Source organism: Tenebrio molitor, chromosome 3, assembly GCF_963966145.1.
Source record: "Tenebrio molitor chromosome 3, icTenMoli1.1, whole genome shotgun sequence".
NCBI lineage: Eukaryota > Metazoa > Arthropoda > Insecta > Coleoptera > Tenebrionidae > Tenebrio > Tenebrio molitor.
In genome coordinates, this window is record NC_091048.1 from 27285550 (window position 1) to 27309631 (window position 24082).

The 24082-nt window shown below is 46.2% G+C and overlaps 11 protein-coding genes across 13 annotated transcripts; 7 read left to right on the forward strand and 4 right to left on the reverse strand.

The window, feature by feature from the left end:
- Positions 1–2410: 2410 nt before the first annotated feature.
- knk (protein Skeletor knk) lies at positions 2411–5461 on the reverse strand. The gene is made up of 8 exons (XM_069042563.1): positions 5267–5461; positions 4996–5215; positions 4598–4945; positions 4370–4544; positions 4082–4324; positions 3901–4036; positions 3305–3850; positions 2411–2873 (listed from the first exon to the last, which is right to left on the reverse strand). The coding sequence occupies exons 1-8, from the start codon at positions 5304–5306 to the stop codon at positions 2554–2556; spliced, it is 2028 nt and encodes a 675-aa protein (XP_068898664.1). The 5' UTR covers positions 5307–5461; the 3' UTR covers positions 2411–2553.
- A 32-nt stretch (positions 5462–5493) lies between these two features.
- On the forward strand, positions 5494–6509 carry LOC138126789 (fibronectin type 3 and ankyrin repeat domains 1 protein-like). Its single transcript, XM_069042567.1, has 3 exons — positions 5494–5831; positions 5881–6236; positions 6292–6509. The coding sequence occupies exons 1-3, from the start codon at positions 5494–5496 to the stop codon at positions 6408–6410; spliced, it is 813 nt and encodes a 270-aa protein (XP_068898668.1). The 3' UTR covers positions 6411–6509.
- A 1301-nt stretch (positions 6510–7810) lies between these two features.
- LOC138125345 (E3 ubiquitin-protein ligase MARCHF3-like) lies at positions 7811–8951 on the forward strand. 2 transcript variants are annotated; one of them, XM_069040614.1, is made up of 5 exons: positions 7811–7958; positions 8005–8144; positions 8189–8373; positions 8422–8636; positions 8687–8951. In XM_069040614.1, exons 1-5 carry the CDS (start codon positions 7925–7927, stop codon positions 8854–8856), a joined length of 744 nt encoding a protein of 247 aa, XP_068896715.1. In that variant the 5' UTR covers positions 7811–7924; the 3' UTR covers positions 8857–8951. The 2 variants fall into 2 exon arrangements, with proteins under 2 accessions (XP_068896715.1, XP_068896716.1); XM_069040615.1 differs by having other exon boundaries at positions 8428–8636.
- Positions 8952–8977: 26 nt separating this feature from the next.
- Positions 8978–10852, forward strand: LOC138125328 (DDB1- and CUL4-associated factor 10 homolog). Of its 2 annotated transcripts, XM_069040590.1 has the most exons (7): positions 8978–9204; positions 9252–9365; positions 9415–9526; positions 9579–9836; positions 9937–10146; positions 10198–10376; positions 10437–10852. In XM_069040590.1, the coding sequence occupies exons 1-7, from the start codon at positions 8978–8980 to the stop codon at positions 10822–10824; spliced, it is 1488 nt and encodes a 495-aa protein (XP_068896691.1). In that variant the 3' UTR covers positions 10825–10852. The 2 variants fall into 2 exon arrangements, with proteins under 2 accessions (XP_068896691.1, XP_068896690.1); XM_069040589.1 differs by having other exon boundaries at positions 10198–10852.
- A 329-nt stretch (positions 10853–11181) lies between these two features.
- LOC138125343 (E3 ubiquitin-protein ligase rififylin) lies at positions 11182–12584 on the forward strand. Its single transcript, XM_069040612.1, has 4 exons — positions 11182–11431; positions 11487–11617; positions 11673–11759; positions 11809–12584. The coding sequence occupies exons 1-4, from the start codon at positions 11325–11327 to the stop codon at positions 12435–12437; spliced, it is 954 nt and encodes a 317-aa protein (XP_068896713.1). The 5' UTR covers positions 11182–11324; the 3' UTR covers positions 12438–12584.
- A 67-nt stretch (positions 12585–12651) lies between these two features.
- On the forward strand, positions 12652–15362 carry m-cup (mann-cup). The gene is made up of 6 exons (XM_069040588.1): positions 12652–13041; positions 13087–13425; positions 13474–14162; positions 14218–14483; positions 14533–14658; positions 14710–15362. Exons 1-6 carry the CDS (start codon positions 12749–12751, stop codon positions 14941–14943), a joined length of 1947 nt encoding a protein of 648 aa, XP_068896689.1. The 5' UTR covers positions 12652–12748; the 3' UTR covers positions 14944–15362.
- LOC138125331 (probable cytosolic Fe-S cluster assembly factor AGAP009023) lies at positions 15318–17371 on the reverse strand. The gene is made up of 7 exons (XM_069040595.1): positions 17227–17371; positions 17076–17171; positions 16872–17027; positions 16306–16822; positions 16032–16254; positions 15828–15985; positions 15318–15635 (listed from the first exon to the last, which is right to left on the reverse strand). The coding sequence occupies exons 1-7, from the start codon at positions 17287–17289 to the stop codon at positions 15394–15396; spliced, it is 1455 nt and encodes a 484-aa protein (XP_068896696.1). The 5' UTR covers positions 17290–17371; the 3' UTR covers positions 15318–15393.
- A 64-nt stretch (positions 17372–17435) lies between these two features.
- On the forward strand, positions 17436–18142 carry LOC138125351 (dynein axonemal light chain 4). The gene is made up of 2 exons (XM_069040629.1): positions 17436–17577; positions 17634–18142. Exons 1-2 carry the CDS (start codon positions 17506–17508, stop codon positions 17877–17879), a joined length of 318 nt encoding a protein of 105 aa, XP_068896730.1. The 5' UTR covers positions 17436–17505; the 3' UTR covers positions 17880–18142.
- Positions 17888–21123, reverse strand: Git (ARF GTPase-activating protein GIT1). The gene is made up of 11 exons (XM_069040587.1): positions 20938–21123; positions 20753–20886; positions 20592–20701; positions 20358–20544; positions 20174–20304; positions 19949–20123; positions 19827–19899; positions 19476–19661; positions 19053–19429; positions 18683–19000; positions 17888–18634 (listed from the first exon to the last, which is right to left on the reverse strand). The coding sequence occupies exons 1-11, from the start codon at positions 20993–20995 to the stop codon at positions 18437–18439; spliced, it is 1947 nt and encodes a 648-aa protein (XP_068896688.1). The 5' UTR covers positions 20996–21123; the 3' UTR covers positions 17888–18436.
- Positions 21124–21249: 126 nt separating this feature from the next.
- On the forward strand, positions 21250–22734 carry LOC138125339 (mitochondrial E3 ubiquitin protein ligase 1-like). Its single transcript, XM_069040606.1, has 5 exons — positions 21250–21570; positions 21620–21935; positions 21984–22260; positions 22309–22516; positions 22564–22734. The coding sequence occupies exons 1-5, from the start codon at positions 21466–21468 to the stop codon at positions 22681–22683; spliced, it is 1026 nt and encodes a 341-aa protein (XP_068896707.1). The 5' UTR covers positions 21250–21465; the 3' UTR covers positions 22684–22734.
- Positions 22278–24060, reverse strand: Ctu1 (Cytosolic thiouridylase subunit 1). Its single transcript, XM_069040602.1, has 5 exons — positions 23923–24060; positions 23526–23876; positions 23289–23477; positions 23033–23237; positions 22278–22928 (listed from the first exon to the last, which is right to left on the reverse strand). The coding sequence occupies exons 1-5, from the start codon at positions 24058–24060 to the stop codon at positions 22696–22698; spliced, it is 1116 nt and encodes a 371-aa protein (XP_068896703.1). The 3' UTR covers positions 22278–22695.
- Positions 24061–24082: the final 22 nt, after the last annotated feature.

Consider the following 24082-nt stretch of genomic DNA (forward strand, 5'->3'; position numbering starts at 1 on the left):
CACCGGAGTTCTTTTCATAGCCTCTTCAAGAAAGTTGTAAAGCAGCCCAACCCAACAAGATTATTACTTCGACGCTTGCACTTGTTTCTTGTGAGTATTGTTCAGAGAAGTACCTGGAGGCAAAACTGGTTTGCATAGATTTGTCCTCCGCGTAACTGTAACATATGTATATTTAATTTTTTTTTGTGATATGTCGATAAGTAAATAATACGTTTGCGGCGTATCTTGTTCAAGAAGTATTTGATCAACACAGCCATGACATACAAACGTCAGTCTTTATCGACGCCGTAGGACTAGCATATCTTCGAAATACTTTCAGATAATAGTAGCGCTCCTGCGACGGCTTTGTCCACTCTATTGTCGGTCGAACTGTACACATTTTGCTGAAAAAATAAACAATTCGCTCGGTCCGGTGTCGAAACACAATAACAGTCGGATCCATTTTTAAACCAGAAAATTTGGAAGAGCAAGAAAGCGATGGTGCAGGTTTTCTTCCAAACAATGCGTCCATTGTGCGAAAGAATGTGTCATTGAACATTTTGTTGTTAAAACATAATGAGCGCGGCGCACTTTCTGCGCTAAATACTTTCCGTCCAACAATAACGAATAAATTAGTGGCAAAGTTCAATAACGTGATCAATATTGATATGGCGATGACGATGGAGCAGCAGCTCCGATTTAATCTGGATGATGTATTCATCCCCGGTGGGGTCGGGATTATTTATTCTTCGCGAGGGGTGAGTCGCGTCCCAGTCAGATTAACCCAGTTAAATGTCGCCCCCTTTCCGTCTGTCGTGTTTGTTATGGTTGGTCTTTCGGCGCCGCCGTAAAAATAAATCTGTTTAGCAGCTTCAATCCAGCGACAAATAAATGAACTTCTGGGGGTGTCTGCCGGGGGGATCGAACCGGCTCGTGTCGAATCCATTACGACGATGATAAATAATGTGCGGTGTTTATGGTCCTGATAAAATATTTATCGGAACAATCTGAGTTTCGTCCGTTCGATTCCGATGGAATTTCCAGTCGGCGGCGGGAGCGTTAATTTCGCTCGAATACGCTCGTGCGTATTTTATTACTTACACATTTAATTTATTGTTTTATTTTTAGTGGAGGGATATTTCAAGTGTCGGCCGAATGTATCTCTGTCCGTGGAAAAGTCCGGCGTGTCAGCGTGTTGTGTTTATGCAAAAACTCCTCTTTCGATGATGGATGGTGCAGTCTGGATCAGTTTTATAAATAACTCTAATGCAAATTAATTATTCCGAGTGTAATGCGGATGGTCTGTTTATTGTTGGGGCCGAATGGCGGCTAAAATTAAACAGACGACGACGGAAATGTCTTGGTCCTCCAGGACCAATTTAAATAATTTCATCAGTTTTGTCAAACTAGATGAAATTTTCAACGTGTCGGACTGAAATATTCGACGAACTTTTCCTATAAATAAATTTCCTTTCAGTTTTATATTTAATAGAAATTTATCAAACAAGCAGTTACAAGAACTGGATATTTTTCAAAAATTCTAAAAAAATCCGTTTCAATCTGCAAAAATAAACAGATTCTCAGTCAAACCGCCCCACCAAAATTAATTGCAAACATTTTTTAGTTGCTGTTGCGGTATGAAAACGTGCCATACCTATCTTGTTGAAATCTAACAAAAAGGGAAACATTTAATTATCACGGTTTATGTGATAGAGCTTGACGTGAGAATTCCTCTGGACCAAGAATTATTGTTCAGTGGCCATTTCAAAGGAAGTTAGGCGAAAAAATCTAAAAGAACAGTTTATTGCGACGTTTTCAAAAACTTTAAAACCACTCTAATCTTGTTTTTTTTTTTTGTAAATCAAGAGATATTTATTTTTCTGTGTGTTAAATACACCACTCAGTACATTTTCCGTAATATACGTCGGTGAACTTTCACGGAAAATAATAATCCGGTCGGTTTCCGGGAAGTTTCAGATCAGCTTCAGACTCTCGTAATTCCGAGTAAATAATGTTTTAAAATTATAACAAGAGCTTCTTGTAATTGTGGAGCGGAAATAGCTTGGATTAATTTCACGTTGCAAAGTTCCGTTTTATATTAACGTCCATCTTGGGACTAGCATAGTTGACCAACAAAACACCAAGCAGCATTCTCGTGACCTAATTTTGCACCAATCAGCGCTCTTGTTTGTTTACGCGATGCACCAATTACAATAGTCTTTCATATTTGCTTGTATTTATTATTTACAATAAAATTTTAAAGAAACGAGCTCTTATTGAAAGCTCCTGTCATAAATATCTTGTTGAATCCGGCATCTTCGCGTTAAAAACCCGACAAACCGCGTTTGTTTATCGACGATTGCTCTCGGAATTTTTTCCAAGTTTTTCAACCTTGTTTTCATGTGGAGCGGTGCTATTGACGAAAGATTCATCACATGTCTATCAGTTTATTTATAAATAATGTACAGTTCAGGAGTATTAATTATAATAAATAATTAAGGCCTGCCGACTCTAATTTTTCCACAATCACCAACCGAAAATTGAAAATAAGTCTGTTTATGGCATTATTCTTGTTTAAATAAACAATCTCGCGAATTGCTTAACAAACAAGATTGACACGACGACGTAACTGTTGATTTGCAGGGCGGACCCTTTGGACCTCGCCGCCGAAAAACTATCGATCACGTGGATTTTCCACCCCATGTTGGACTGAGTGAACGAGTTGTAATAAACCACGTCCGGCCAGGAAGTGTTGGGGGTGAATTCTAGCACCCCGGGATCACCCTCTTCGCACGTGTAGATCAAGGAACGGTTGAATTTTCTGAAGGAGGGGAAGTCGTCGTCGAGGCGGCGGTCCGTGAGGTCCTTATGCTTGGCCAAACACAGAGGACCAGCTGAAATTTAAAAATCATACAACTTACGTAACATTTGCATAACTATGTTTTATCATTCGATGTGCACATTCGGTGATTTTTTGTGCATTATGCTTCTTTTCAATTTGACTTTTATAGGTTATGCAATCATCTAACAACTAAAGTTTCTTTTTTGACACTTCCAAACTGGCTTCGTTTAAATCAAAACTAGGACATATCGTAGAAATTTATAAAACAATAGGAACAGATAGTTTAATAATTACAGTAAATCAAATACCAGCTGCCGAGAATTGACAAATTCAAAATTGTCAAATTTGAATGTCTGACCAACATTCCTGTTGTTTGGCAGTGGGACAAACTATTAAAAACAAAAGACCCAGTTAGTTACTCATAAGATGTCAAATGTCATGTTCCAGATACAGCAAATGTTGGCATTTTTATTTAAATCCTACCTGCCGTGGGTCTCGGCCGGCCCCTCCTCGAGTACTCCACCCCCGTCAAGACCCGCACCTTTGACTGCGCCTCGTCTGACAACCTGTCAAACCCTCCGTGCGGCTCGTCCGTGATTATCAAGGGGTGGTAAAACTCGGCACTGTGAGGGTTGTTACCCCCGTAAACTCTGAACGAGTAGGTCAACCCGCGTCTCAGCCACAACTCGGGGGCCAACAACCCGTTAATGTACCACGCCAGCGACGTAGAGGTCTGACCGGTGGCCCCTTGGTAGCCCCGTTTGCCCCCCGACGGCCCCAAATACGCTTTGAAAGTCCGGATGGTCTTGTCGTAGATCTGTCCCTTGGCCCAAGGCTCGCGCAGTTGGGTGTCGGACCGCGTGAAAGAGAAGCAGTTGGAGGAGGACTCGTTGCGCCCCAGCTCGACCCTGATGTCCGTCTTGGGGTAGATATCGTGAAAAGTTGGTTCTTTGTTGTGGTCGAGGCGCCCCATGGCCCAGATCACGTAAATCGAGCCTTCAGTGGGGTACGGCATGTCGCCGGGGTCCGCTAAAACACGCGATTCGGGAACAGAATCTAAAACCGAGAGGGGGGCTTACGTGAGATGAGGCTGCGCCGAAAAGTGATGATGTTGATGCCGTTATCTCGGCTCGCGGTGTGCATCTGGTTGCTGTCCTGTCCCCCCACCAGCTCGTCCTTGCACACTCCCTTGTATTGCCCCAACACTCTGACACACTGAAATTTGAGTCAGACAAGGATTTCGCGATTGGGGTGACTCACCGGAGTCAACGCGGTGACGTTGTAGTCGGAGGCGAAACCTCGATACCCATCCAGATAGGCTACGGTGACGTCAGAACCCAACATCTGACTCTTCTCTGTAGAACCGGAAATACCAAACGCCATGTAAGCATTTTCGTCGACTTGTCCCGCCAGTTGGATGGTGATCTGGGGGCCGAAAATCTCCCAAGACACCTGGAAGTCCTTGTGGAGTTGGAGGCAGTTGGGGAGGTGGTCCTTGTGGGGCTACAAGAATTTTTAATACGAAGATACCGTCGATCCAGGACTTACAAACACTTTGACCAAAGACGGCGGCACGTTTAGACCCTCCGGTATGATGATCGAGCCTAAATTCTCTTTAGTTTCGAGGTCAAAAATACTGAACCAGTCTATGTTGAAGATGGTCAGGTCTCCTGGGAGTTCTAGAGTGATGGTTTCGCCTTTGTAGGCGCGCAAAGCGTCCAGGCTAAAACGTGGCGATGTAGGCAACCAACAATACACCTGATCGCTTGTACTCACTATCCGAACTCGTCGGGCACTTTGTGCCCCTTGGAGGCGGGTTGTGCGCCCACCCCCACCCAAAAGTGCGCCTGTTTGGCCTTCCCGTCGTACCGAAACTCGTTCAGTTTGATTCTTTTAGCGTCGATGATCTCGATCGCCCCCGAGGACACTTGATGCGATTTCCCCGCCAGCTGCGGTATTTTCTGTATGGTGGGCGGCTCGAACTCCTCCGGGATGTAGATGTCCCCGAAAGTGTTCTGACTCAGCAGGTCGTAAATCGCGAACCACTTGATGTCTGTAATTTTTTTGTCGTCCGGGAGCGTCAAGGTGAAGTCTTTTTGCAAGTATCGCCCCAAAACATTGGTCCTGAGGGTGGGAATTGTACCGGGGTGGTGGCAGTGAAGTGGCAGACTTACTTTCCGTACTCGTCCGGGACGATGAAGCCTTGGGGGCCTGGGCGGTTGGCGGCCCCCGCCCAGAAGAACGTGTCGGCGCCGTTGCCGTCGTAGCTGAAGGCCGTGAGCAGCAGGGTGTAGTCGTCGACCGCGTACACGTCGCCCCCGACCTCGTGGTGGTAGGAGTTGAGCTTGCCGATATGCTTGCCGCGATAGGGGCCCTCGTCGTCCTGGCCCAGAGCTGCAAGCGCGATCAGCGATGTCGCCGCACTCCACATCCTCGTCCACTCACCTGATCCGGCCAAGACGAAGACGAGAAGCACTGGAATCATGTCGATCAGCGCCGTTTTGGCATCTTGCAGGGACGTGGCGATTTGCTAGCGCGACATAGTTACACGCGCGCGGAACTGTTATGAGCAACTTTCTACGGCTCTTGCAAGGCGAACCTCTCGGCCACGCTCGACTGCCGGGAATTTCAACGGCGAATCGGGCGACGAACTTGTTTGGTCGATACCCACAATGGCGAACAAAAACAAACCGGTGATGATCAACCGCGCTCAGAATCACGTCGGCTTTTCCTGGAAGGACGCGGAGGTGCTGCGTGATGGCATCTGCGTGCTGCAGATGCTGGACGAGATGAAGCGGTGGGCGCCGGTCTACTGGGGGCCCAGGAAGGAGCTCAGGATCGCGGGGCTGGCCCCGTGCACGTGCTACGACTTCAGGATCAAGCCGGAAGACGGGCAGGACTGGATACGTTTCAAAGGGGCCACGCTCGACGGCCCCTACTTGGCCATGCACATGACCCGGGCCATCAAGTTCGGGAAGACGCCCCTGATACGCAAAATCGCCCACGCCAGGTATAATATGTCCTGCTGTTGGCAAACCACAGACGAACACACCTTCCAGGTCTCTGTTGCTCGAAGTCGAGAACAAAGACATGAAGACGCCTCTGGTACAAGCCATCGACAAGAACGACCCCGCGCTGGTCAATCTCTTGATCACTCTAGGTGCCAACGTCAATACTGCGTCTCACTACACCAGGAGAACTCCTCTGATGGCTGCTGTCGCTCTAGGACACCTATCTGTCGCTAGTTTGTTGATAGATAAAGGATGCAGCGTCAACGCCACCGACATCAACGGCCTCAACGTCTTGCATTACGCCGTTGACTCCAACAATCTAGACAGTGTAGAGTTTGTCTTGAAGCAGGGACTACACGTGGATGCTCAAGATTCCAGCGGGTGGACACCTTTGATGAGAGCAGGTGACACTGGTGACAGTCACGTGACTCACATTTCCAGAATTGATTTTTTTTACAGCCATCTTGTCCTGTGGCAACGAAATCGTCGACGTATTGTTGCAAAATGGCGCCTCCAAGACTATCGAAGACAAGAATGGCTTCAACTTCGACAAACATCGGGAACTGGCGAGGTTGTGAATCAAAGAGTGGACAAAAATATTGCACAATTTATTCAAAGGCAAAAATAAAGAAATACTCAGTTGTGTTGTTTTATTTGAAAAGTCCAGACGTCTTTCGTTGGCGGCTGCAAAATGTCCCATCACTCTATTGTTAAAATAACGGAAATTTTTCATAAAGTTGTTTTTTTATGGAAAACGCAGGTTGGACAGAAATAGAGGGAGTTTTTCTTGACCTTGACCTTGAACCCCCCCACCTCGATCCCCCTGAATCCTTTCCACTTGCCAAGGTCAAGGCCAAGAGGATGGGCTTCGAAGTCAAGGTCAAGACAAGAAATAGTGCTAAGTTCTGAGAACTTCTCTTAGAATTCTAACGTAAACTACTTAGTTCTAAATCTAATATTTTTGTTTCTAAATTTTGATAAGCATTTACCGTCCCATTGTTTTAGTTATTTATTTTACGAGTTTGTGTGTAAATTTGGTTTTTTGGCACGAGTGGGCCCACGAATGTCAAAAAAAGCAAAATTTACACAAGAACGAGTTGAATACAACGTTTTTTGTTCGACAAGCCCCTTAAAGACTCCAAATCGCCTAAAATCTTTAAAATTAACTTGACATTTCGTTTTGACAAGTTGTGACATTTATCGAAATCCGTTCACACAGGAGAACCTTCTCAAATTCTGACAATGTCGAACAAAAAAAATAAGTTTCTGGAAAGTTATATTCTGCAAATGTTTCTGTCAAAAATGACGCTGATTTGCTTGGGATTATAACGCTTTCTTAGCCTCTCTACGCTTGTTACAACTGTCTCAGCCTCTTCTTTTACATTTGATAAAGTGTCACACCGATCTGTTCCCTTTTTTGCAACTGGTCGTATAAAGCATCTACCTGACACATGATTCTATGAAAAAAATTAAGCCAAAACATGAAATCTTCATCTTTTGAAGTTTTTTTTTCTTTAAAATGGAAGAAAGAATCTGTCAAACTAGCAAAAAAATCTTCTTCTAACTGAAGCTGCATTCGACATAACCAAATTTAATCGATGTGCGTGACAAATTGACAATCAAACTGAGCATTTGTAGAAACCTAAAGAAGAACCATCGTATGTCTATGCCCTTACTTTACGAGGTTAATTCTGTAAATTGTTATCAATTTCTTTTTTAATAAATAACTGATGCTAACGACTATCTAACGACTGAACATCATGTTCACGAGGATGACAGAAGCTCCAGAATCTTTCCTTCGAAGCATTGTCCATGTCTGAAATAAAATTCCTCCTAAAAAGTCCTTGATTTAAAAACGAATCAGGTTCACGATAAATTGGTCTTTACATTTTGCTCTAAATGTATATCAGGTAGACCTTCCAAGATCTTTCGTCTTTGATCTGATTTGAAGTGTATGAGTTTTTTTTTATGTGTAACGATTTTTAATGTGTGTAATCTAGATGGTCATGCACATGTCACTCATCTTTCAAATTTTGGCGCCATGTCACCACAGTCATAAATTCTCTCCCCCAAACTCAAAATTTCTAGTCAAATGTTAGCAGAATCCACTTCGTCGATATCCAACAGTGAGTACGCCTCGATATTTTGGTGAAAATCAGTCCAACTTTCTAGGTACCGAAAAATCTGATGAATCTCTGGCGAGCCAGAAGCATGTCCGAGGCCTGCCGGACATCTTTTCGCACACCAGCGCCATAACCCGGCCGCTTTTGGCCAAAAAAGGAAAATGCAACGAGATGTGTATCAAGATCGATGTAATAAAGATTTTTGATTGTTCGCGAGTAATCGAGTCTTGCAGGGGATGGACTACATTTGTCGGATCTGTCACGGGGGCAACAGTTCGGGGGATCTCCTGACGCCCTGTCGCTGCAAGGGCACCATAGCTTTGGCCCATCTGAACTGTCTGGAGATCTGGCTGAACGAGTCCAACAGGAACGAGTGCGAGCTGTGCAAGTACCACTTCAGGATCGTCCGAGAGCCCAAGTAAAATTGTTTGCAGGTTTAATACGAAACAGTGAAAATTTCTATTAGATACAGTGTGCTCTGGTCGATTTTGGTTTTTTTGAGACACCCCGGCGAACATTTTCGAGAGTTGCTCGTCGACGTCATCACCATGGTCGTGTACACCCCGTCGACGGTGACCTCGACCTACATGCTGATGTTGCTTTGTGAGTCATTGGCCAAGTCGAGTCCGAAATTTCGCAAAACTTTCCTTTCCCACGTCATGGCTTTCACCGCCATTTTCGGTAATGTCAAACCAGAGGAATCCATTTTGATTACGAACGTTCGATTTAAGGCATCGCGGCGATCAATTTCACCTACACTTCCTGGTTGGTGCTGACCATCGAAAAGTACTTCGAGTATTGGAGGGAGTGGTACAGGAGGAACTGCAAGCTGAAGGTCATCTTGTCTGCCAACAAGCTCAACGCAAACCCTGCACGTTCAAATCCTACCGCCGTAGTCTAGGGGAATTTGTCGATGACAGATGTTTGACGTTTCAATTTATATCAACAATGTGTACAAGACAGTTTTTAAATAAATTGAAATAGTAATTTCGGAAATAGTATGTGACTTAGGGGCTCGTACGATGAGTGCACCTCAAACATCGGTGCGGACCGCCCACAAGCCTTGTTTCAAGCACAGCCTGCACGAGATCCTGAAGAAGCGCGAGTTGGGCTTGAAGTCGTACGTCGGCTGTGAAGATGATATTATCGCCAAGTTGTACAGCTCGATGGAGCGGTACGAGCTGGACACCAAGTCCAACCGGGCCAACACCCACGGCGGAATCTTCAACCTGGAGTTCAGCCTCGACGGGTGAGTTTCGTCCCAGCTTTTGCACGCATTCACGCAAATCATTCCAGCAAGCTGTTGGTGGCCGCGTGCGAACGCAACTGTGTCTTAATCTACGACTCTTCCACCCAAAAGTTGATCAAATGGATGGAAAAAGCGCACGACAATTGCGTCAACTGTGTCAGGTGAACATAACCTCAAAAGTAACGAGTGGGATTTGACACGGTCGTGTAGGTTTTTAGATGATAGACAGTTCGCCACCTGCTCGGACGACAATACGATCAAATTGTGGGACACGAGGAACTTGAGTAGCGAGACGAAGACGCTCCACGGCCACTCGAATTGGGTAAAAAGTGTCACGGTGGAGAGGAAATTTGTAGTAATTTGTGTTGGGACAGGTGAAGAATATCGAATACTCCGAGCGGGACAACGTGATGGTGACGTCAGCTTTCGACGGGAGTATCTACGCGTGGGACCTGAAAAGTCCCACCGAGAACAGCATGCTCTACGACAAAGTCTTCCTGATGAACGGTCTGATGCGGACGAAATTGTCCCCAGATGGGTCCAAAATGGTCATTTCTACCACGAGCGGCTACATGATAATCGTCCATGACTTGAATTTAGCCACGCTGGCCAACGACTTTCGATCGTTCAAGGTAAATCTCGCGTGTCACGACACGTTTCAGCCCAAATAAATTGTTTGTTGTGATGAAGCGAACGAAGTTGTGTTGAGTTCCTGAGAAAGTCGATTTTCAGCCGGTGTTGTACCGATTGATGCAAATGAGCGGGCAAAGTTTCCCCGCCGGGACCATCTTCAATTATCTGTTTCTCCCGACGCGGCGGAGAAACCGGGTGGAGTTCATCGACGATTTCATGATCGACGCTGAAGTGATCAGTTCGTTGCAGATCCATCCGCACGGCTGGAACGCCGTCTCGCGGAGTCTCAGCTCGTGCGAAGCGGAAGAGGTGCGTTGAAAGACGAAACGTTTTCGGACGATTTGATCGAGTTGATTTCAGGCGACTTGCGTGCACGACATCCAAAAGCGCGACCTCTTCCAGTACGAGAACTGCGAGAATTACTACGTGGACGAGGGCGAGAACTCGCAGAACTCCGACTCCGACGAGAGCAACACCAATCCAAGGCCCACGGATCTCTGGATGGGCTACATCTCCAACTATCAGTACACCAGCGACAGGCAAGTCCAGCCGAACATGTTCGAAAACTTTCATTTGCCTTCTATGGGAATCATCAACAGTGGGCTGATCGGCAGGAACAGCTACACGGATTATTTCCAACAGCATCCGGAAGAGCGGAACAAAGTTATTGTGAATCTGCCGCGACTGACGCACTATATCAAAGAAGGCAACGCCGGCAGGGGGTTCATCAAAGAGCTGTGTTACTCGCCGGATGGTCGTGTGATCTGTTCGCCCTACTACAAGGGAATTAGGTTATTAGGTTTTAGTGAAAATTATCAAGAATTGACTTATTGTGTGCCTGACAAACCCAGACAACTCACCACGCTGCTAGAAATGAACGATTATCACAGTCAGATTGTTGTCTCATGTAAATTTAATCCTAGAGATTTGATGTTGGTCAGCGGTTGCCTCGACGGAGATATTGTGTGGTACAAACCGGTTTTGTAAATTTTGTTAAAGCTTATTTTTGATAAAAGTTAGTTTTATTACGGACCGCAACCCATTTGACAACCAAAAACTGTGTTTTAGACCGAGACAGAAAACCGTAAAGTGTACTTTAGACGAGACGAAATTTTAACTACGGCACTGGTAGTTGCCCCCGTTTTTTGTATGGGACGCCTATGGTAACTCCACTTGTTTTTGTTAATCTGAATCATTGTATATGGCATGCGAATTTTTTATATGATTTAATGAGTAATGTAGTTGACAAGAATTAACAAAATGTACATTAAAGATGCATTAAGCTGATCCAATCAGTAGAATATTGTTTAATTGAGTGCAAGGGGTAAGTACCGGTTCGTGCGCGAGGGGGCGCGACCGTACCTTGTCAAATGACAGGTCTTCGAAGGTTATGTCGCTTAACAATAGTTTCATCGTGAGTCGTTTATTTTGATTAAACCAGTAGGGCGTGTTAATATTAATAAGCAGATGTCAGAGTACTGCGTGAAATGCATTGCAAACAGTGTGGTTCGTCGTTCAGATTCTCGATTTGGATAATGCAATGCGGCGAGTGCAAGGAGCAGTACTGCACAAAATGCATGAAAAGAATGAACGGGTAAATGCACTTGGATGGCACCAAAACAACATATTTTGGTTAATTCGTTTTGCAGAATATGTTACTGCGAGAAGTGCGTAGTTTTGATCACGAGGCCCCCAGACATAACCGAACTGATGAAGCTGAAAGCCAAAGACTTGCAGGACTATTTGAACAGACATAACATCGCCACATTCGGTCTAGTGGGTGGGTAATTGAGTCAGTTGGCGTTTAAATGTTCACCCAACGATGTCAATTGCAGAGAAACGCGAACTGGTGGACTTGTTATGCAACCGGACCATTCCAGTAAAAAGCACTAAAAGCTCGACAGTTGTGAATAAGATATTCAGTAATGACGTAAACGCCGCGTTCGTCACTTTCTAATCGTTGCTTTTAAGGTAACTTCGAGACCGTGTTGAACCTTCCGGACCGACTGAACAACGGACAGCAGGAGAGAAGAAGTCGTCCCCCGGACCGTCCGATCTTCGCGTCCAGCAGCTCAGGGAATTTATACACCGACCCCAGGTTCAACGAGCCGAGTCACGCTTCTAACACTCTGCCAAAAGAGAGGCGGCCGCCCCCGAGGCCGCCACAACCGACCGTCCGACCCGAATCCACCGCCCCGCCAGAGCCACCCCAACCGACGACGTCGACGGCCGAGTCCAGTCCCGTTCCTAGAAAAATTCCCAAATTGTCTGACTACTCGAGTGTGGAGGATCTGAGCAGTTTGTCAGTCAAGGAGTTGAAGATTTTGTTGGCGTACAATAGGGTCGACTACAAAGGGTGCGTCGAGAAGAACGAGCTGTTGGAGAAGGCGGAGCGGTTGTGGCAGGACACCAGCAAGAGCAAAGAGGGGTTGCCTGAAAGCTTGGAAGATTTGTGCAAGCTGTGCATGGACGCCCCGCTTGACTGTGTGCTCCTGGAGTGCGGACATATCGCCACTTGCATCGACTGCGGCAAGAAACTGGCAGAATGTCCCATCTGCAGACAATACGTTTCTAGAGTCGTCAGAACGTTCAAAGCTTAGTCGGTCAGGCGGTAAAGAAATGGTGATTCAAATCTAGTTTTTAGATGGAAAAAAGTTTATTCGATGTTAATTCAATTTATTGAGGTCGTTTCGTGTTTCATACTATCCGTTAAATTCTAAAAAATAGACTTTATATAATTATTGTAAGACGGTGTTTTATTGCCCTCTCCAGGTTCCCAGGTTGCGAAAGCACCACCTACACGTCACGATTCGTGTCGTCAGGTTGGCAGTAGTGAAAGTTTGGCAACTGTCAAAGTGTCAAAATAAAAACAATTATTCAAAAAACACAATTCGAAGCAGCGATATAAAAGATGTGGAAGTCGTCGAAAATGGACCCCGTCAACGAAAAAAACAACCTCTTTCACGACCTCCTCGAAGCGTGCAGACACTCGATCCCGGGGGCCCGACTTTCGTACTCTTTGCGAAACCGTCTGGAGAAGTATCCACCGAATATCCGTCGAGAAATCGTGAATCGCGTCAAAGTCGGCTGTTCCCCCCTGTTCCTGGCGTGCAAGAAGGGCCAAACCGAGATCGTGGAGTACCTCATCACCGTGTGCCAAGCCGACATCGAGCAGCGAGGCCTATACGAAGTGCAAGACGACAGGTGAGCCCCACTCCCTCGTTTTCACCACCGACACGTCCGTTGCAGGTCCACCCACGTCGTGACCCCCCTCTGGTGCGCCGCCGTCTCTGGGAAGCTGTCAGTGGTGGAGATTTTACTCCGGCACAGCGCAGACATCAACGCCGTCTCGGACACGGGCTCGACCCCCGTGCGGTCCGCGTGCTTCATGACGCACTTCGAGATCGTCAAGTACCTGGTGGAGCACGGGGCCGACATCAACCGCCCCAACTACAACGGGGGCACCTGTCTCATCAATTCCGTACAAAGCGCCCCCCTCTGCGACTTCCTCCTGAAACACGGGGCTGATGTCAACGCCCGAGACATCCAGAACAAGACTGCTCTCCACTACGCTATACAGGAGCACAGGTGAGTTCGGACGGCGGTCGGGGTCACTGACCTTGCTCTCGTTTTTAGGTTAGAAACCACCAAACTGTTGCTGAAAAACGGGGCCAACTATAACGCCAGATCGCGCTACGGCGACGACGCCTTGCAGATGGCGTGTCTCAAGGGGGCCGCCCGCATATTCGACTATCTCACGATCAATATTTGCTACGCGAGCGACAAACTGGCCAACGCACATGAGTTGATGGGGGCGACGTTCCTGGAGGAGCACAACGACGCGGTCGTCGCGCTCTTCCACTGGAGGGAGGGGCTGGCGTGCAGGCAGAGCCACGGGCTGCTGCCCAAACTGCCGATCCGGGAGCCCAAGGAGGGCTACCGCTTCCACAAGGAGTTCGAGACCATGGAGGAGCTGGACAACATCGCCACAGACCTAGACTTGATACGCACGCAGAGTCTGATAATAGCCGAGAGGATACTGGGGCCGCACCACAAGGACACGATTTTCAGGTTGATGTACAGGGGGGCTGCGTACGCGGACATGTTGAGGTACCAGCGCTGCATAGATTTGTGGCGGAGGGCTCTCGAAATAAGGGTGGAGAAGGACTCGATTTTGTACACAGACACTTGCTTCACTGCCCAAGCTCTAGTCAGACAGATGGTAGATTACAACGAGAAGAGCGCCCCAAAAAACGAGAAGGACGCCAGGCAGAGATTCCACGACGTAGTCTGCACTTTTAAACTCATAACGAAAGACATTTTAGGTCAGTTGTTCGTCGTGCCGTGTTGGTTGTTTCAAGATTTGTGTTTTTTTTTTAGAAATAAGACAACTGTTAACTATAAGACCCGTGTACAAGCGCCAAGTCGACTTCTTCGACAAGATCCTGAAGTGCGTGACCCACTTAATCTACCTGATGGTGGAAACGGCGAAAACCAGCGGGCAGGTCGCGACAGTGGTGCAATTAATCGGCAACCTGGTGCGGCTGGACCCGCGGAGCGTCCTCACCGAAGACTCCCTCTTGCACTTGTGCGTCTCGAAGTGCAACACGATCCGATCCAGTTACTTCGTGGACGAAGACACCATCGTAAGTCGACCCGCTGTCGTTTTTCCTCGCTGACGCAACTCTCCCCCAGGTGATATTCCCTAAGCTTAGCGTGATCAAATTTTTGCTAGAGTGCGGCGCCCACGTCAACGCGAGGAACGAGGCGGGCTCCACCCCCCTGCACATCGCCACCGAGCGCGAGAACTACTCCGATTGGGTAAGCGACCAGGTGGGCGTGTCACGCGTCGTCACCCTACTTTTTTTCCAGCTGATCAAGCTGCTCTTGCAATACGGGGGTCACATAGACCAGCCCAACTCGCGCGGGGTCTGCCCCCTGGACTACATCGTCGACGTGAGCAAACACTCCGACGTGGACGTGCACGTTTTGAACCACGTCAATCTGAAATGTCTCTGCGCAAGCGTGATCAGTAAATTTCAAATACCGTACAAAAATCAAATACCCAAGACCCTCGAGAGCTTCGTCAAATTGCACGAGCCCTGAGGGCAGGTCCAATTTTGGTTGTCGAAATACCGTCAAGACTTGAAAAAGTGATATTTTATTTTAAGTATTTTTATAAAAAAAATCATAGTAACCCATATTTATTGAGACGTAATTTATTTTTAATTTCGATGTATTGTGTTGGTGGAGCTTGCTTGAAGCGGGCGGATTTTAGAAGACAGTGGGCGGAGTTTAGAAGACGGTGGGCCGAGACACTTGAGAAGTGGGCGGGGTGTATCGGCACCCGGACGTCTTCCGATTTCTGTTTTTTTAACAGACTTGAACGACTTCTGAAAATATTTCATGATAGTCTCGATCGAAACTAGTTTTAGACGATTCAAACAAGCTCTCACGGCGTGTAATTTTTGTTTTCTGAATTGGTGTTGCTAATTTTATTAAAACGACAAGTGTGTACATAACAACTATTTCATTGATGGAATTATATATACCCTGTTACCACTTTATGTTGAGAGCGTTGCTGGTTTTCTCCACCGCATGATACTGAGTGTGCAAAATGGCCGTGCACTTGTCACTTTCCTGTCCCCCCAACCACCCCTCGTACAACTCCCTCACTGTTTTATCTTCTTCGGGGGGCTTGAGGGGGAGCGACGCGTACAAATTTTCTAGTTCCGTGGTGAGTTCCTTATGAGCGATCCCGTCCTTCGGCCTGATCTGGGCCCCACCATTCAAACACCCTGTATAAAAAATTGTGATGACTGCGTTAATCACCCTGTACACATTACTATCGCTATCCGTCCACTAAGTTTCTGGAGGAAACATCTAATTAAATCAAAGCTGCCAACCACACAAAGCAAAAAGTACTAGAACGGAGTTCTGTCAAGGTCATTTTGCACCTAGTGGACGGATATTGCCGAATCATTTTATACCTGACGGACACGCCATCACTTCGACGTAGTGATACTGCGATTTGCCCCTTTTCAATTTCTGCACCAGATTTTGTATATTCCTAAACCCATTAGCTATTGCAAAACGCAACAACACTTTGCCCTCCCTCTCCAAGATGGCTTCTCGGAAATCTGGATTCCTAAACGATAAAGTTAAGAGCAACACTCTGTATATTTTCGTCTTACCTCAAATTGTGATAAGTGACTTCGTCGACGTCTACACCGAACAGCTCCTTTGCCGCATACCTAAAAATGTGATCGGAGTAACCCCCAGAACCCGAACCCACATGTCTGGTGAGCGCTGCAGCGACATCTGCGTCTTGTTTCAACAACCAAGGTTGCGAAAACGCCGACTTTTCGAGGTTTTCCAAGCTGCAACCCTCCTTTTCCAGCATTTGCTGCAGTTCGACTGTAACACATTGGCTCAACAAAAATTTAAAATCAAAGTTGGGGATATTACTGGCGGTGAGGACGCAATCCACGTCTCTGCTTTGCGTTTCGCTGTTGAAGAAATCCTCTCTCGCGGCTTCGAGTTTCTTGTCGTAGCAGGGCATCAGTGTGACGTGATAGATGGCGCGACCGCCCAAGTTGTGACCCACCCAGTGCTTGATCAAGGAGCCCATGATCTGTTGGGGGGATTTTGTGGTGGAGATGTAGGGGAGGATGTAGCTGCCGTGCGTTTTTTCGGCGTAGCAGACCCACCCGGGGCAGCTCGAGGCCAACATGGGGATGACGTTTTTGACGCCGTCGCTTTCGGTGGCTCGGAATCTGCGGATGAATTCTCTTTGGCTCTCGAGGAGGGCGAAGTCGTCGGCTAGGGTCATGTCGACGACCATGTCGGCGCCGAGATTTTTGAAATAGGTTACTAGTTTGGCGGCGCAGTCGTTGACGGCGAGGCCATAGTGGGCCGCGATCGACAAAATCGGTTGTATCGAGAGCGAGACTACGATGAGTTTCGCTCCGCCGCCCCCGCGTTCCTTGAATCAAACCTGTTACTTTGGACAACATAAAACTTTTGATTGTTACATTTTTTAACGCTTTATTTTCCTCGAATACGCGCAAGATCTCCTCTTGGCTCTGTTGCGTCACCAACACGCTTTCCGCCGAGGTGATGCAACCGGAACATGCCAAACAATCTGACAGAGAAATCTCAACTTTTTGCAGTTTTTGCATAGCCCCATCCTACAATTATGTCACAATCAGGGGGTCCTTAAAACGGACTTTTCTTACTCGATCCACTTGAAGATACGATCCGTCGTCTTGTATCGTAATCTTGGCCCCAGTACTGGTCTTAGTTTTTTCGATTTGCACCGGTTTGATGCATTCCTACAGTACGAAGAAGTTTGAGGTTATGTTCGATTCGAATTTCTTTACAACTTACTTGCGACGGTGTGATAAAGTCGTCCAAATCAGTCAACTGGAGGACTCCGCTGAACCGCGACATTATTATACAAAATCACTTTCTGCTGGTTTTTATTATTATCGATGTAAATTGTAAACATGACAATCATCAAGTTTGTTTGCTACAGTTGGCAACACTTTGTTTGGATTAAATGTCACAAACGCGCCAATTTACAATTTGTCAAGACTCTGGTGTTCAAAAAGTGTGAAAAAGTGGTGAGCAGGGTGTGTAGTTTTAAGTTTAAGATTTAATGGTAGAATGGGCGATGGGGAAGGACGCGAGAAGCCGGAAGAGACCAAAAAAATCGTTCACACTTACCCCCTGATAAGGGTGAGTCATCTTATCGATTTGGGTGGTTGGGGGTGAGACGGTGTTTGTTTTTGTAGCATTCAGACATGCCGGAAGAGATGAAACAAGAGTCGATGGAATTGGTGGTGACGGCGTGCGAAAAGCACTCGACGAACAACGAAGCCGCCGCCAAAATGATCAAGGACGAGATGGACAAGAAATTCGGTCCTCCTTTTCACGTCGTGGTGGGAGAGGGGTTCGGGTTCGAGATCTCGTTCGAGTGTCAAAATCTGCTTTACATGTTTTTCGGGGGGAACTTGGCCATAGTGGTCTGGAAGTGCTAATTCGCCGATTCGAGTATAGAAATTATTTATTGGATTATATAAAAGCTTCTTTTATTAGTATACATACAATTACTGTCTTTATATATAGAATATTTCAGTCATTTTATACAAAATAAAACAAGGTAGATAAAAGATTTAATTGACAATAATCACTAGGAAAGCGGTTGACGGTCTGAAACAGTGATGTAAGTTTTAGCACCAAACTGGGTGAAAAATGTCAATTAAAGTCGCAAAGATGTATAATAAATCAGTCTAACAATTAACTACGAGTTAAAATTTCACGTTAAAACAATCAGGGATGCGAAATATTAACAACTTTTCGTCGATAAAACCGGTTAAAACAATATTCCATTGCACATTCCGAGGAAAAACGTTTATTAAAATTCTTTTCAAAAAAACAACTGTCGCCAAATCGAGCGACTCGAGTTTGGCGCCCTCTCGCGTCAAAAACCCTTTGTGATTATTCAAGCTTCATGTTATCGAGACGCACCCTCTTTAATAAATAGGAATTGTTATTAAAAACTGGACGAATGTCGCGAAATAAATGGAATTGCTGATCATTGCGCGGTCGAGTACCTCGCGACCACCTCCCTGGTTTGTTTGGCGAGAAGGAAGGCGTATTCTCTTATTTTACCCGTGTGATGGTCTATCAGCGCGCCGTCGCCCTTCTTGTGGGCCCCCTGCAGCGACGAGCACTCCACCATCAGCAATGGCAAAACGTCGCACAGGAACTTGATGGACCTGCCTTCCTTGTCCTGCAAGCGCAAACCGTCAGCGGCGCCCTCTACCGCCTTTATACTCACTTTGGGCAAGATGGTCGCTAGCTTGGCGATGGCAATCTTGACCTTCTCCCCGCTGGCGAGGCAGTCCTCGTTGTCTCTGTCGTTGATGGTCTTGCACAGGTGCTGGATGCTCTTCGTGATCAGGTTTGTGCAGTCGATGATCGTCTGGCTGTCGGGGACGAGTCCATAGAGGCTTTGCGTGGTGTTACGCGTCTGCTCGTTCTGCTTCATCTGGTTCTTCAGGATCTGCCAGTTGGGCGTTTTCAGGCCCTCGCGGGTCTCGTACATGCTGGATGGCCTCTGGTTCTTGCGGTTTTGCCGTAGGTCGACGTCGCCGTTCTGCAACAAGCACGCGTTAGAAACTAATCGCGTCGCGCCCGCTTCCACCGACCGTTATCGTCTGCAACGAGTTGGAATCGCCGTCGCCGTTAATACTGTTGTTGTTGTCTGGAACTTTGTGCTGGGACAGGCGCGTCTTCAGCTCGATGTTTTCGTATTTGAGCGTCTCGAGGTGCGCCTTCAACTGGTTAACTTCCGCCTTGAGGTCCAGGATGGTGCTGTCGGACTGTTGCAGTTGCTTGGTCAGCTGCTCCACCACAACTTCAGGCGGCTTATCCGTCCCCACCTTGCCCATCGACGTTTTTTCTTTGGGGGAATTCTCCTGTATGGTGGGCAACGTCACGTAATCCTCGTCCGGCGCCACAGAATCATACAAGGGGTCGTCATCGGCGACTGAAGAGTATTCGCGCAGATGAGTCTTGTTCGGCCCTGAAACGTCAATTACAACCAGTGTTGCCAACCTAACATTTAGTACCTTTCTCCGCCAACATCTGTCGCCTCTGGGTGTCAATCAAGATGTCAAAAACGAGACTCTTCACTTCAGGGGTGGAGAATCTCGCCAGTTTTTGCCTGCCCTGGTTGCGGTGCTTCGAAAGGGTGGAATCCACGGGGAGGAACGGTACCACGGTAAGATCGATGGCATCGACGCAACTCAGCCAAACTAGGACAAACTCAATTACGAAAGCCAACACAACTTACGCAAAACTCCTTACTCACCACTTTCCTCATCCTTATCAGTAAAAAAATGAAACATTACATTACTATTTTTTTAAACAAAGCTTGCCTAGGGATTTTTTTTAGCTACGTGAAAAACCCTAAAACTCACTCGCTTCAGTTTCCCGTCTGTCAATCTCGTCAAAAACGTCCATGGCCAACTGCTCGAACAGCGCGTTCTTCATCTACAAACAAACATTATTCTCCCGTTCGTTCCGCAACCGCACTTTTCACCTTTTGCAGCTTATTCACGGAGGTGGGATTCGACTCGAAGCCCCCTTGCGGCAAGATAAAATGCATCCCGTTGTGGTGGTCGGGCTTGCGGTGCGTCAAATATTGAATAAAAGCGTCCGTCAGCTCATACTGATTCTCAATCAATCTGTTCAACAACTCCTTGTTTACATTTTTTCTGAAATGATTAAGTGTGAACACCTGTCGACGACATGATCTAATGTTTACTTTGCGTAATCGATGGGTGTACTTCCGTGAGCGTCGGGAAATGTCGGGTCAGCTCCATGAATCAGCAGCAATTCGACCTGCAGTTTTTGCTCCGTTTTGACCGCGATGTGCAGAGGGGTGGTGCCCCTCTCCTAAAATCCAGCGTCATTTTTACGAAGAAAAAAAAAACAAGATATTTTTGTACATTGTGAAAATAGTTGGGGTCCGCTCCTTGGACGATAAGACGAAACGACGTTTCCAAATTCGGCGTCCTCACGCTAGCGTGTAGCTGCTTGCCTAGTTCATTTTCCAGACCCTCATCATAGGTGGCGCTGTCGCGAAATGTGAAAGAACAGTGTAAATGCTTGGCTCTGATAAATTCGCTCTTGACACTGTAAACGTTTTATTATTACCAACCCTACCAACTTGACAATCTCACCTGATGGGGTCCTTGGGGTTGGGTTTTTTCTTCATGAATTTTGAGTTGTTTTCGAGCAGTGAGTGTTCCCAGATGTTGTTGGCCCCGCTGCCGTTTAAAGTATACACCATCTACAAAGCAATAATGTATTATACTATAACGTCCACTATCACAAAACTGACAGCTTGCTGGTTTGGGTGCCAACTGCTCTTTTGCAGCGATTTGACTTGAGAGATGTGTCTGCCAAGACTCCTGTGTATGCTGCAACATTGGGTACACAACAATATCCCCTTGTTTAACGACGCCCATGTCGCATCTGCAATTAATTCGCATTTAATCACTTTAACTTGGTGCAAGTGTGACTCACCTGCGGCACTGCAATCACCGCATATTTCGACATTCTGGCGGGACTTGACGCGAGACATTGTAACAAGTGTTCGCACGACGCGACAATCATCAAATCACTGATAAATTTGTTATCGAAATATACAAACAAAGTTTAATTAACATTGTTACGCCATGTTTAGTGATTGGTTGTCAAATTTAATATCATCAATCAGTGTTGCCATCTTTAGGAAACATGAACATAACTAATTAAAGTTTTTTAAATAAACTGTAGAGAAAGAAGTTGTATAATATACTAGTGATGATTATATAAATTAAGAGGGTGATTCGGTCAGACTTATATTAATTTATTTTGAAAGAAATAAAATTTGTAAAATTAGATGACAGACAGGGCCGCCAACATACAGACAACTGGGCAAAATTGTCAGTAAAAAAGATTTAATTTATGATTTAAATTAATCGTTATCGGTGTTTTACACACATAATCAACCTAATTACACGATGATAAATTGGTGAAACTTTCCGTAATCATTCTGACGTCAAAATCGAGATGGATTATTTGACGGAGGGCATAGCCCTAGGAGTGGATCTCGTGATATTCGCAGCATGTGTGAAGCAATACTACAAAAACAAGAACGCTATGGCGATGATTCAGGTACAAATCACCAGTTATGTTGACGATTTAACCTGGAAAAAATTCGCAGGGTGCCCCGTACCTCGCGATAAACAAAGATTTGAAAGAAATTGTTGATACACATCCCGAAAAAAAATTGTCGTATGTATCTATACGCGGAACGGTCAAGCCGTTAGGTAAACCAATTGTGAGTAGCAACAATCCAAATGTAACAGGAGTGGTACAGCTCTTGCGGATCAAAGAGCATGTGATTCAAAGGAGTACTACAGGGTTTTGGTCAGATTCTGAGAGAATTGTCCAAGAAGTGCACAACGTGATGCCTTTTGCTGTTAATAATAAGGGGGTGCAGGTGGAGGTGGCTGATCCGCTGGCGGCGGATGTTTTAGGTGTTGACGTAATTTTGTTTTAAATGTAATTTCAAGATTTTTTTCCAGATATGGATGTGATTTCTGACGTGTTCAACCCGACTGTACCGAGTGTTATGGATCACATTTGGGGCTTTTTCGCTGGGATAAGACAGCGAGGGGTACAGTCGACAGAAAAAATGTTGAGAGAGGGGACCACTATCACGGGAATCGGCGAGCTGGTCTACTCCCAGGACGCCAACATTTTGAGATTACAGCCGCCGTCGAATGGGGCTCCATTTTATTTAACGAATATGCAAGTCACTTCGCTCATAAAGAAATTAAACGGTTCAAAAAAGAATTATAGGTAAAAAAAAGTCGTCATTGTTCAGATGCGTTTATTAACTTTTTGCAGACTGCTCTGCATACTTTTCGGTACGATCGGTCTAGTGATTGGAGGTTTAATAATACGAAAATATTGGCAGTACAAGGATAGATTGATTGAGGAGTCGAAGAGGAAACAAATGCTGGACGAGTCGAGACGGAAACGAAGGAGACAAATGCGCGACCAAAATCTTCCAGAAAATCAGATTTGCGTAGTGTGTAAAAGCAATCCGATCGAGGTGAATCTTCGACCCCAAAAAATCCGTTTCTCAAAGATTCGTTTCAGATAATTTTGTTGCCTTGCGGGCACGTCTGCCTGTGTGAAGACTGCTCTATCGACATCTCCACTAACTGTCCAGTCTGTAGAGCTCCCATAGAGAAAAAATCAGTGGCCTATGTTGCGTAACACCAACCACTTTTACTTCTTGTTACATAAACAACTTTGCGTTTTACAACATGGACTGTTTTCTTTTTCTTGCATGAATCGCTTCACTTTACTCGATTTTCCGATGCCCAATCTGGGAAGTCCTTTATTTAGTCCTTCCAACAAAACGCACGCTTTGCACACCTCCTGCGACGACACGTACCCGCACCGGGTGCACCTGCTCAGAGTGGGCATATTCGCAGTGGCATTAATTGTGAGGGACTCCCCTACAACAAAGTACGCTATCAGCCAATCAAGAACGACAACGATGCCGCTCAATTTGAATCGAGCGTGTTGATTGGTGGTTCTGGCCCCGCCCCTTCAAACTCACCTGACTGGATGATGTTCATTATGACAGCCGGGTCAACTTTTTCCAAGTCTTTTAACAACATCCGAGCGTGCCCCCTGTAGGCGTTGGGGGCGAAGACACATTCGGTAGAAAAATACACTAACTTCCGGAAATATGCGTACATCACGATTTCTTTTTCGTAAGTGTATTTGAGGGGTTTCACGCGGGGAATGCCGTCACCGCTGTCCTAAAAAAAACTGTGGAATTATGTCAAAAGAGATTGAGGGGGCTGCATTACGGTGATGATCGACGTGCAGCGACTGAGACGCGCCAAATCGCCCCTCAGTATGTTCATGAGGACAGTTTCAGCGATGTCGTCGGCGTTGTGACCCGTTGCTAGATAGTCGACGTTTAAAAGCGCGCCCCCCCTGTCTAGAGCTTGCCGTCGGAACACGCCGCAAAACGTGCAATTGTTTTTTCGACCAATCTGCAAGATGGATGTCATTTAAAAAATATTAATTGGAAGTGGGGCCACCTCTGCGACGATTTCGTCCATAGTCCAGCCATACAAATCTTTGTATGACATGATCTTGAGAGGCATTTTATAATCGTCGCGATTCTGCTTAACAGTGTCCAAACTGTCATCTCTGTACCCTGTGATGCCCTCATCAATTGACAAGAGAACTAAATCAAGCTTGTAATCGTACTTTTCATTGAGTAACTTCAAAACGTAAGCTAGTACTGTTGAATCTTTGCCCCCCGAAGCTGCCACAGCCACTTTTGCACCGGCTCTAAACAGCTTGGCCCTACTGATGGTGAAATGAATCTCATTCTCGAACGCCTCGAAAAAGCACTCCTTACACAACACGTCCCCAGTTTTGGGCCTCTACAAATACATGTCAACCAAAAATAACGAAGCCAGTGTTATTTACCTTGAGTATCGCATTTTTTCCACATTTCGCCGAACACGGGGGCATCTTCTCCACTCTAACCTCACTTTCGCGCGCCCTCTCTCGTCGCAGCAGTGTCGGTAATGCAGGTGGAAAAGCGCCGCCATTTTGAAATGTCATTTAAAAAACGGTTTGTGTAGTG

What these genes read in the sequence shown, in the direction of transcription:
- knk (XM_069042563.1), bottom strand. Translation starts at nt 5,306, where the DNA reads ATGATTCCAGTGCTTCTCGTCTTCGTCTTGGCCGGATCAG. An exon ending in CTTCGTCTTGGCCGGATCAG is followed by an intron (nt 5,216 to 5,266) that starts GTGAGTGGACGA and finishes TCGCGCTTGCAG; the next exon opens with CTCTGGGCCAGGACGACGAG. An exon ending in ACGTCACCGCGTTGACTCCG is followed by an intron (nt 4,037 to 4,081) that starts GTGAGTCACCCC and finishes CTCAAATTTCAG; the next exon opens with TGTGTCAGAGTGTTGGGGCA.
- LOC138126789 (XM_069042567.1), top strand. Translation starts at nt 5,494, where the DNA reads ATGGCGAACAAAAACAAACCGGTGATGATCAACCGCGCTCAGAATCAC. An exon ending in CGCAAAATCGCCCACGCCAG is followed by an intron (nt 5,832 to 5,880) that starts GTATAATATGTC and finishes CACACCTTCCAG; the next exon opens with GTCTCTGTTGCTCGAAGTCG. An exon ending in GACACCTTTGATGAGAGCAG is followed by an intron (nt 6,237 to 6,291) that starts GTGACACTGGTG and finishes TTTTTTTTACAG; the next exon opens with CCATCTTGTCCTGTGGCAAC.
- LOC138125345 (XM_069040614.1), top strand. Translation starts at nt 7,925, where the DNA reads ATGTTAGCAGAATCCACTTCGTCGATATCCAACA. An exon ending in CACTTCGTCGATATCCAACA is followed by an intron (nt 7,959 to 8,004) that starts GTGAGTACGCCT and finishes CCAACTTTCTAG; the next exon opens with GTACCGAAAAATCTGATGAA. An exon ending in AGATGTGTATCAAGATCGAT is followed by an intron (nt 8,145 to 8,188) that starts GTAATAAAGATT and finishes CGAGTCTTGCAG; the next exon opens with GGGATGGACTACATTTGTCG.
- LOC138125328 (XM_069040589.1), top strand. Translation starts at nt 8,978, where the DNA reads ATGAGTGCACCTCAAACATCGGTGCGGACCGCCCACAAGCCTTGTTTC. An exon ending in TCCACGGCCACTCGAATTGG is followed by an intron (nt 9,527 to 9,578) that starts GTAAAAAGTGTC and finishes GTGTTGGGACAG; the next exon opens with GTGAAGAATATCGAATACTC. An exon ending in ACGACTTTCGATCGTTCAAG is followed by an intron (nt 9,837 to 9,936) that starts GTAAATCTCGCG and finishes GTCGATTTTCAG; the next exon opens with CCGGTGTTGTACCGATTGAT.
- LOC138125343 (XM_069040612.1), top strand. Translation starts at nt 11,325, where the DNA reads ATGCATTGCAAACAGTGTGGTTCGTCGTTCAGATTCTCGATTTGGATA. An exon ending in TGCATGAAAAGAATGAACGG is followed by an intron (nt 11,432 to 11,486) that starts GTAAATGCACTT and finishes TTCGTTTTGCAG; the next exon opens with AATATGTTACTGCGAGAAGT. An exon ending in CGCCACATTCGGTCTAGTGG is followed by an intron (nt 11,618 to 11,672) that starts GTGGGTAATTGA and finishes TGTCAATTGCAG; the next exon opens with AGAAACGCGAACTGGTGGAC.
- m-cup (XM_069040588.1), top strand. Translation starts at nt 12,749, where the DNA reads ATGTGGAAGTCGTCGAAAATGGACCCCGTCAACGAAAAAAACAACCTC. An exon ending in TACGCTATACAGGAGCACAG is followed by an intron (nt 13,426 to 13,473) that starts GTGAGTTCGGAC and finishes TCTCGTTTTTAG; the next exon opens with GTTAGAAACCACCAAACTGT. An exon ending in GCGAGAACTACTCCGATTGG is followed by an intron (nt 14,659 to 14,709) that starts GTAAGCGACCAG and finishes CTTTTTTTCCAG; the next exon opens with CTGATCAAGCTGCTCTTGCA.
- LOC138125331 (XM_069040595.1), bottom strand. Translation starts at nt 17,289, where the DNA reads ATGTCGCGGTTCAGCGGAGTCCTCCAGTTGACTGATTTGGACGACTTT. An exon ending in GGATTGCGTCCTCACCGCCA is followed by an intron (nt 16,255 to 16,305) that starts GTAATATCCCCA and finishes AATGTGTTACAG; the next exon opens with TCGAACTGCAGCAAATGCTG. An exon ending in GTCACTTATCACAATTTGAG is followed by an intron (nt 15,986 to 16,031) that starts GTAAGACGAAAA and finishes TTTATCGTTTAG; the next exon opens with GAATCCAGATTTCCGAGAAG.
- LOC138125351 (XM_069040629.1), top strand. Translation starts at nt 17,506, where the DNA reads ATGGGCGATGGGGAAGGACGCGAGAAGCCGGAAGAGACCAAAAAAATC. An exon ending in ACACTTACCCCCTGATAAGG is followed by an intron (nt 17,578 to 17,633) that starts GTGAGTCATCTT and finishes TTGTTTTTGTAG; the next exon opens with CATTCAGACATGCCGGAAGA.
- Git (XM_069040587.1), bottom strand. Translation starts at nt 20,995, where the DNA reads ATGTCTCGCGTCAAGTCCCGCCAGAATGTCGAAATATGCGGTGATTGC. An exon ending in CCGTGAATAAGCTGCAAAAG is followed by an intron (nt 19,900 to 19,948) that starts GTGAAAAGTGCG and finishes GTTTGTTTGTAG; the next exon opens with ATGAAGAACGCGCTGTTCGA. An exon ending in ACAGATGTTGGCGGAGAAAG is followed by an intron (nt 19,430 to 19,475) that starts GTACTAAATGTT and finishes TTGACGTTTCAG; the next exon opens with GGCCGAACAAGACTCATCTG.
- LOC138125339 (XM_069040606.1), top strand. Translation starts at nt 21,466, where the DNA reads ATGGATTATTTGACGGAGGGCATAGCCCTAGGAGTGGATCTCGTGATA. An exon ending in GCTGGCGGCGGATGTTTTAG is followed by an intron (nt 21,936 to 21,983) that starts GTGTTGACGTAA and finishes ATTTTTTTCCAG; the next exon opens with ATATGGATGTGATTTCTGAC. An exon ending in GGTTCAAAAAAGAATTATAG is followed by an intron (nt 22,261 to 22,308) that starts GTAAAAAAAAGT and finishes AACTTTTTGCAG; the next exon opens with ACTGCTCTGCATACTTTTCG.
- Ctu1 (XM_069040602.1), bottom strand. Translation starts at nt 24,060, where the DNA reads ATGACATTTCAAAATGGCGGCGCTTTTCCACCTGCATTACCGACACTG. An exon ending in GAAAAAATGCGATACTCAAG is followed by an intron (nt 23,877 to 23,922) that starts GTAAATAACACT and finishes ATGTATTTGTAG; the next exon opens with AGGCCCAAAACTGGGGACGT. An exon ending in AATGAACATCATCCAGTCAG is followed by an intron (nt 22,929 to 23,032) that starts GTGAGTTTGAAG and finishes ACTTTGTTGTAG; the next exon opens with GGGAGTCCCTCACAATTAAT.